The sequence below is a fragment of the Hipposideros armiger genome, unplaced genomic scaffold, assembly GCF_001890085.2.
Source record: "Hipposideros armiger isolate ML-2016 unplaced genomic scaffold, ASM189008v1 scaffold_43, whole genome shotgun sequence".
Taxonomy (NCBI): domain Eukaryota; kingdom Metazoa; phylum Chordata; class Mammalia; order Chiroptera; family Hipposideridae; genus Hipposideros; species Hipposideros armiger.
The window spans coordinates 746,521-754,529 of NW_017731393.1; the positions used below are offsets into that span (position 1 = coordinate 746,521).

The following is an 8,009-nucleotide window of genomic DNA, read 5'->3' on the forward strand; positions in this document are numbered from 1 at the left end:
TTTGGGGGAGGTTGGTGCCAGGTGACTGAGGGCCTTGGCCTGGCAGAGGCGCTCTGGCCCCAGGGCCTGGCCCAGAGTTCCAGGCACAGCAGCGGGGTGGGGGTGGGGAGTGTTCGACAGAACCCGAGGTCCCCAAGCGCATCTGGTCGCCCTGGCCCTGCCTGCCAGCCCTGGTCCCCCGGCCCCTGAAGGCCCCTCATCTGTTCCCGGCAGAGGGCGGAAAGGCTCTGCCTCGTCCCCCAATCATGCAGCAGCCCCCCCGGCCTGGAGGAGGGGAAGGGGCAGGATGTGGGCTTTTGGAGCCTGAGGGTCCGCAGAAGCTTTGGGTCCGCACCTGTGCGTCGCCCGGAGCGGGTCTGGGGCAGGTTACAGAGACCTGCGTCCACCTTCCTGCACGCGTCACTCACGGAGCGGGGCTGTTGCTGCCACCTGGGCTTGTCTCAGGCCAGCTGCACCGGCACCCCCAGGCTTCCATGAAGGGAGGCGGGTTATTGGGACAGGAGCTGCAGCGGGCAGGGGGTCCCCTCCAGGACTGGACGGGAGGGGCAGGCAGCGGGGACCCCAGGGTTCCTGACAAGCCTTCACCCTATCGCTTATCCCCTGCTGTTTGATAACAGACATCCTGGTTTTAATTCTGCTTCTGGCTAAACTGAAAGTAGACTTAAGTGTATCTAGTTCTCAAAGTTAAAATAAAAATGGAAATACTGGCCCCTCTAATTTGGACATGTGTCAGCTCACTTCATTTCAGAGTTTTATCTGCTCGTCCTTTAAGATTAAAAACTACATTTGTGTTTGTACCTTGAGTTCCCGAGCCTCCAGGAACTAGGAGCTGCCCCCCACGGGTCCACCACCCCAGGCCTGCACAACCCCCACTCCCACGTGGCTTCCACAGGCGACGATGGATGGCACATTCAGATTTCTCTGGGAAGTAGGGCGGTGAGAGTCCCCAGGCTGGAGGCAGGACAGGGTCAGACCTGGGTGCCAACACCACCACCAAGGTGGGCGTGCCGGGGCCCTGCTCTGCACACGGCTTCAGGGGCCTTCAGGGGGTCTGGGGAGGGACTGCCGCCCACCCCCACAGCCAGACCTGTCTCCCCTGATGGGGTTTTGAGGTGTGGGCCCTGCAGGCCGTAAGCGGTAAAAGGCCGGTTTCACCTTCTTTGAGGGGTCCCGGTCCCTGAGGGCTACATGCAGCCACATCCCTGGCACAGAGAGGCGTCTAGACGGCTGGCCCAGGAGGCGGAAGCACGTGGGTCCCAATCGTGGAGTCCTTTTCCTAACAGAGCCTGCCAGGAGGTCCGGCCTGTGAAAGCACAGGGGCTGGGCCACCTGCCCCAGCCCGAGGCCACAGGCCCCATGTCTGATCTCAAGTCCTGGGGCCCCCTTTCCCAGTGGGCGCTGCCTGCATCCCCCAGGTTCACTCTATGCTGCTCCAGGCCAGCGCGCTCAGAGCCACTCTGGGCTCCCCCTTGCAGGCCTTCCCTCCGGGGGCCGCAGGGCTGGAGGCGAGGGCCTGGCGCCCGTCAGTGCTGGAGGAGGCAGTGCCAGCAGGCGAGGGCTGCATGCCGGAGGCGCAGGACGAGGACGAGGAGCCAGGCCCGGATGTCCTCGAGGCCGCAGTACAGGCCCAGCGCCAGCACCAGCAGGGCGCACACGGACAGCCGCAGGAGCAGGGGGACGCCGCGGGCACTGTGCCGGCCAGGCGCTGGGGACGGAGGGGGGCAGGGTGAGCCCGAACCCCCAGCAGGACCCGAGGGCCCCCTCCCAGTGGGGCTGGCAGGAGGCTCCAGGGAGAGCACGGTGACTTTGTCCATTGGGGTGGGGTCCTGGGGCGATTTCGTAGTGCCCATGGGTGTGGAGGTCCCCCAGCCCTGCCCGGGCCTCTGGGGGAGAATGTCTAAGGGTGGCCTGGGGGCTGGGGCCACAGACACATCATGTGGGGTCGGGGAAAGGGCCCCTGGGGAGGCGGGGTGAGGGCTGAGAACTTACCCTTGGCGGTGGCAGTGGGCTCCCTGCCGGCGATGTCTGGGAAGGAGAACAGAGAGTGGGCTCCCCGCTGGGGGCACACTGAGCCTGCCCAGCACCCCCAGGGCTTCTCACCTCACTTGCCCACCCAGAGGGCCCTGAGACAGGCCGTGTCAGACACAAGCGCCACGATTTGCTGATGGGAGGCCCACGTGGTAGAATCTGCCCGATACCACCTAAGGGTCTGCCCAGCCTCGCTGCTCCAGGGTCAGGCCGCCAGAATACGGGGGCCCTGAGGCGCACTGCTCTCAGCCTGTGGGAGCTCAGGGAGTAGTGACCCCCGCAGGGAGCCTGGGGGGACTGCAGGGGTGGTGGGCCAGGGGCCGCAGGGGCTGGCGCTCTGCAGAGCCTGCCCCCGGGCCTGCTGGGAAGGAAGTCCTGGGCAGGGACGGTGGGAGACGTGATATCTCTGTGGGGGACAGGGCTGGACCCCGGGGTGGGAGGAGCAGGTGGGAGCTCCGAGGGGCCCCCAGGGAGCCACTTGTCACAACTCGGCAGGACTCACGAAGCCCTAGGGGGCTGTGGCAGGCAGCATCTAAGCTGTCCCCACGATCGCCCCCACAGTGTTCTTGCCTGTGCGTGGCCCCCTCCCCTCAGTGTAGGAGGCTGCGGCTCATTTCTACCCAACACCATATGGCAAAGGGGAAGGATTCTGTGGCTGTGATGAAAGTCCCGAGTCAATCCAAAGGGAGATTATCTTGGGTGGGCCTGACCCAATCAGGTGAGTTCTTTAAAAAAGAGGGCCTGGTGGTCAGAGAGTCTGGCGCTGGTCTCAAAGGTGCAGCTGCTGTGGATTCTACAGCTGCAAGGAAACCAATCCTGCAAATAAGCCCGTGAGCTTGGCATAGGCCCCGCACCTCGGATGAGACCCCGGCCTGGCCGGCACCTTGGTGCCGCCTTGTGAGATGCTGAGCAAAGCCCCACACACCGTGCCTGTTCTCGGCCCGTGGGAACACAGATAGTAGATGTGGGTTGCTTGAACCTGCTAAGTCTGTGGTAATTTGTTACACGGCTTCTCTAGCTGACACGGACTGTGTCCCATGGGAAGGCCCGGGGCAGGAGTGAGGTGGTGGTGAGGGGGCTCTGGGGGCAGCGGGTCAGCAGGGGCCTGGGCTGGGGGCTGGGAGAATTTGGGGGGTGGGCAGCGAAGGAGGAGGTGGGCGGGGCTGAGGGGCAGGGAGGGGTTTCGAGAGCGACGGACGGGAGCGTCGGTGGGCAGTAGGCACGCCTGCCCCACTGGCCTTTCCTCGAGAGGACAGTGACCATTGGGCAGCCCTGGTTATATCCTTTTCTGCCAGTTGCTGTTTTGTTGACCGTCACTCTGTTCAGATTAACCCCACAGGCCGGGGTTATTGGGGTGACGCCTGCGAAGGCAGACCGTTGGCCGTGGTCCTTCCGGATGGCTCTCCATGAGGTCCCGGGACATGGTGTCCCCCACCCCACGCAGCCCCAGGCCAGGTCCCCGAGCTCCCCTCTTACAGTGGACGGCCACCTCCAGGGGCTCGTGGAACCGCACGTGCCTCGAGGTCCTCTGTGGCTCGGCCCCATGGCCGCGGTGCTCCGGCCGGCTTCGTCTCAGGATCGAAGGGGGGCTCTCCCTGTCGCCCTCCTGGGGTGGGGGTGGGGAGCAGAGGGAAGTGACCCCCCCCCCGCTGGGCCCTCAGGAGGCTGGGGACAGGCTGCCCCGCCAGGATCCCCGCCCCTCCTCTGGGCTTATGCAGCTGCACCTGCTGTGGGGGACCCGAGGGGCATGGAGACCCCCTGCAGACCTGCCCTCGGTCCCCAGCCCCAGCCCCAGCCTGGTGGGCTTCCCCCCTACACCTGCCTGGGGCCAGCCCTCGTCAGATGAGGCCAGTGGCCACGCAGGCCGGGTCTCCTGCCCAGGCTCGGCCCCCGCCAGTCCCGAGGGGTCTGTAAGGGTTTTCACACGTCAGTAGTGAGAGTGAGGGTGGCGGTCCCTGACACACTGACGGCTGTGTCCATGCCTGAGCTGCTCGGGGCGCTCTGTGGGAGTCCCCCCACCGGGGCTCCCTGAGCTGGCCCTGTCCCAGCTCAGCGCCTGCACTGTCCGGCCGCCCGCCTCAGGTCATGCACTGGGCCCCTGCCACCCGCCCGCCTGCGGAAGAGGTGAGGGGCGTGAGCACCAGGCCACAGGAAAGGGGCAGAGCCTGGACACACGTGCCCGCCAGGCCCGCTCCCACCCACTCTGTGAGTTTGGAAGGTGGAGTCAGAGCTACCAGACTGCACCGAGCTCAGTGTCCCTGTCTGTAAAATGGTGACTACAGGCTGCTCTGAGTGACAACTCTCTGTGAGCTGGGGCCACTTCTGAGGTGGCTCCTGGCTAGGGGCCACCGGCTGCACAGAGCCTGCTGCTGGCCTTCCGGGGTGCGGTCGTCTTGCTTAGGCACAAAACCCAGCGGGTCCCGGGGCTTGGCCCAGCTCATGGCTGTCCCCTCCCCTCAGCTGGGACAGCTGTGCCTGTGGCCTGCCGCGGCCTGGCAGTGAGCTCAGACGCTCGATCAGGACTCGGTCTGAAGTCAGGGCTCACCTGCTCCTGGAGAAACCCCCACTGTCTTTCCTTGTGCTCCCTCCTGCCTCTTTGTCCTGGGTCTAGACCTGTCCCAGCGGCCTCCTGATGGCCTCAGCGGCCCTTCTCTCCCCACCCTCTGCCCCTCTGGTGTCCTCCTCCCTGGCTGCCAGGTGACCTGCCAGAGAGACATCCAGAACCCGCCCTGGCTCTGACTGCCTCTGCCTCTGCCCGCCGCCTCCCCCAGTCCCTGTGACTTCCCGTGTGGCCCGTCTTCCTGTCCCCTTGCGTGCTGTACCCTCCCCCTTGGCCCTGGTGAGACGCTGTGAGCATTTGGTCATGCTGTGCCCCACCCTGGGCGCCTGCCGCCCTCTCTGCCAGACCAAACCTTTCAAGTGTCTCTCCCTGTGCCCACCCATCACCCCTGTGGTGTCCCCTCCACAGGGGTCCTGGGGTGAGGGCAGGGACCTGGCTTCCCTTTATCCATGCTGCCCCTGCCCCCAGTGGGAGCCCAGCTCGCGGAGCCAGTGCCCTTGGCCCTGGCACACTGTCGGGAACCCCGCCTTACCCTTCCTGTCCTGGGCACCGGTGAGCCTGGAGTGGCCTTTGCATTCTTTCTGGCCTGATGTCTTGTCTCTGGCCGGGAGTCGGGGCTCAAGGCTTGCGCTGCAGTCCTCATTTACTGTAACATGGTCCTAAGATCAGCAAAGAAATCATTTATCATCGCATAAGCAACTCTCGTAGGAATAAAACAGAAGGAGAAATTCTCTACAGGAAGCTGGTTGGCCCCCACCTTCCATCTGTCTCCCCAGGAGCAGGCACACTTCCCTCCCAGGTGTCCCCAGCGTCAAGAAACCTGTACCCTGCTTGCTCAAAACCACTATGGTGGACAACTTCCCCGCTGCCGCTGCTTCGTACCATTCCTCGGGGCTGAGGTCCCTAATTTACAGCCACCGTATCGGGCATTCGAAGTTTGCGTCTTATTGTTGCCACTTGCAATTTTTGGAGGTCACAGATAAGGCTGCAGCCTCCCATCATGAAGTAGGTTCCAGGAGGTGAATGATGGGGTGGGGGAGGGGCTGGGAACCCTGCAGAGGTCAAGCCCTCCGCCTTGCCAGGGGGGGCTGGAGCTGGCGGGGGCCCACCCTTGGTCCTGCCCAGGCTGTCTGTCTCTCCCTCCCTCCCTCACTGCTCACGTACTAGGTGTAAGATGGAACTGCCACTGTCACCTGTGACCCTGATAGCGGTGAGGCTTCTGTGCAGCAGCCTGTCCTTACTAAGTGCAGCCCCTCTGGGTTGAATTTCCTTTCACATCCTTTGAAGGGTCCTTGACTTTGAGATCTCCCCCTGTCCGGCCCCGTGCACAGACCCTGCCGGGGAAGTTGGGCTTTGAGCATCAGTCCGTCAATGCCCTGGGGGGTGACGGGTCCACACCGTTGTTGCACATGTCGGGAAATTGAGGCCAGACGCAGTGGGGTTTCCTCAATGCAGCTTGCAGGGCCACCCCAAAAGGAGGGAGCAGGGGAGCTGCAGGGAGGGCTGGGTTTGGGTGAGCGCTGCGCGACCCCAGGGCCTCCATCAATCTCCCCCTGGGAGGCAGCAGGCAGGCTGTGCCCCTCAGGCCCTCAGCAGCATAAATGACACAGAGAAGCAGAGCGCCTGTGTGGACGGACGCCGCCTGGACCGGCTCAATTATTTCAAATGGGAGCAATTTTCTCCTATCGCAACATCAGGTTTTTTATTGCGAATGGGGTCATGCAAGGAGTCAACCAGCCCAGGGAGGAGGAGGCGTGAGGGAGGCCGGCTCATCTGAAGGACTTGTTCTCTGAGGGTGGCCTGAGGGTCCAGTCGTGGGCCAATAGCAGAGGCCACTCGTGGCCCAAATGCTGGGGCTTAGTCCCGGGGCACCTTCCAAATGTACGGGAGGTGGCTGCTGACACAACAGTGTGAGTTAGCCATCTGAAGCTAGTTTGGGTACGAAGTTCTGTGTCAAGAGAAGGGACTGCGACACTGGGTCGTGCTGTGTGGCCTCTCACCACGAAGCACCCTGTCACACATACCCGGCCGACTTCCAAGCCAGGGTGTTTTCATTTTGGCAATAAAGCCTTCCCAATTTTGTTACTAATTTTTCACATCTCATGTGTCCTCTTTAATGTACCGTTTTTTATTTTTCATTACTTTTTTCCTAAAGCAAAATCATCTTACAGCCAATTAATTGTGTGGCATAAATGTTTATGGCGAAAATACTAGAACAGTGTGCATATGTGTGTGGTGTGTGGGAGTGTGCAGCTGCACGTGCATATGTGTGAATGAGTGTGCACGTGCATGTTAGTGTGTGGGCATGTGTGTACTCACGTGTGTGTGTGTGTGTGAATGTGCCTGCTGGGTGTGCATGTGTGCGTGTGTGTGTGTGAACGTGCAGTGACTGGGCAGCATAGCCATGGTTCCGGTGCAGGCAGCCCGATGTCCTCAGCATGTGCCTCGTGTGACCATGTGTGGCCTTGGGCAGGTCTCTGACGTCTCTGTGCCTCAGTCCCCCCAACCGTAAAGTGGGAATAATAACAGCAACCCCCTCGTGGGCTCTTGTGAGGGCAAGTGAGGTGGCGTGTGTAGCGGGCTCAGGACGGAGCCTGGGACAGAGCCTGTGCTCGGTGACATCAGCCACTGCTAGTGTTACTCAGAGAGCGGGTGTGACTTTGTACACCTGGGGCAGTTCCATCCCGTGTGTGCACAGTGAGGACTTCCTGTGGGATGTCCCCTTCCCCCGACATCTCTCGGGAGCACGGCGCCTTCCCCGGCTGGGCGCCTCTGCCTGGGCTGTGCCCTGCCGGCTCCAGGTGGCCTGCCGCCCCACCTTCCCCACCCGTCAGTGTTGCCCAGGCTCCAGCTTCCTCTTAAGCATGGCAGTGGGGTCTGTGCTGACCCCCAGGCCTGGCTTGAGTCCTGGACTCCGTCCTTCTTTGGTTCAGGGACCTCGGTCAACGGAAGACTGCTCTGGGCCTCAGTTTCCCCACCGATGACATGGAAGGAGGGTGTGGCTCAGGCACGCTCAGCGGGCGCAGGCTGCTCTCAGGGCTGCCCCCCACCCTTTGCGTCCCCCCACAGGCCTCTGCCTTCCCAGAGCCCCCTCCTGGGCCAGACAGTGGAGGGCGGGGCCCTGCGTGGGAGCCGGAGGCTGCGGGGCCTCTGGCAGGGACAGTGTGTAACACGAGTGCCCTCTGCTCTGGGGCCAGCTCGTGACAGATGGGTGATAAAGGGCGGAAAATAGCTCTGGGGCCTGCAGAGCGTCGTCCCTGCGCCTGCCCTGGCCCGGGGAGGCCCTGCTCCTCTGAGGGCACGCCCCTCTAACCTCTGGCTCCTGGCCCCTTTCCAGGAGCAGATGTCTGGCCTGGCCACGCAGCCGCAAGGCCGTGACAGCCTGTGGGCTTTGCCCAGTGCCCTCCCCACTCCCTCCCTC

At 63.0% G+C, this 8,009-nt stretch overlaps 1 protein-coding gene across 7 annotated transcripts in view; it reads right to left on the bottom strand.

Moving 5' to 3' along the window:
• Nucleotides 1-729: 729 nt before the first annotated feature.
• CUNH14orf180 (chromosome unknown C14orf180 homolog) overlaps nt 730-8,009 on the bottom strand; it is a 12,558-nt gene continuing 5,278 nt past the window's right edge. For 4 of the 7 annotated variants that reach the window (XM_019639195.1, XM_019639193.1, XM_019639198.1 and 1 more), the window contains exons 2-4: nt 5,121-5,247; nt 3,505-3,634; nt 2,743-3,389 (exon numbers count right to left, since the gene is read on the bottom strand). In XM_019639195.1, coding sequence (XP_019494740.1) covers nt 3,043-3,389; nt 3,505-3,634; nt 5,121-5,231 — 588 coding nt within the window. In that variant the 5' untranslated portion in view covers nt 5,232-5,247 and the 3' untranslated portion in view covers nt 2,743-3,042. Of the gene's footprint in view, nt 1,706-1,989; nt 2,026-2,742; nt 3,390-3,504; nt 3,635-5,120; nt 5,248-5,781; nt 5,838-8,009 lie in introns of those variants that run through there. The other 3 variants (XM_019639192.1, XM_019639199.1, XM_019639197.1) reach the window with 3 other exon arrangements.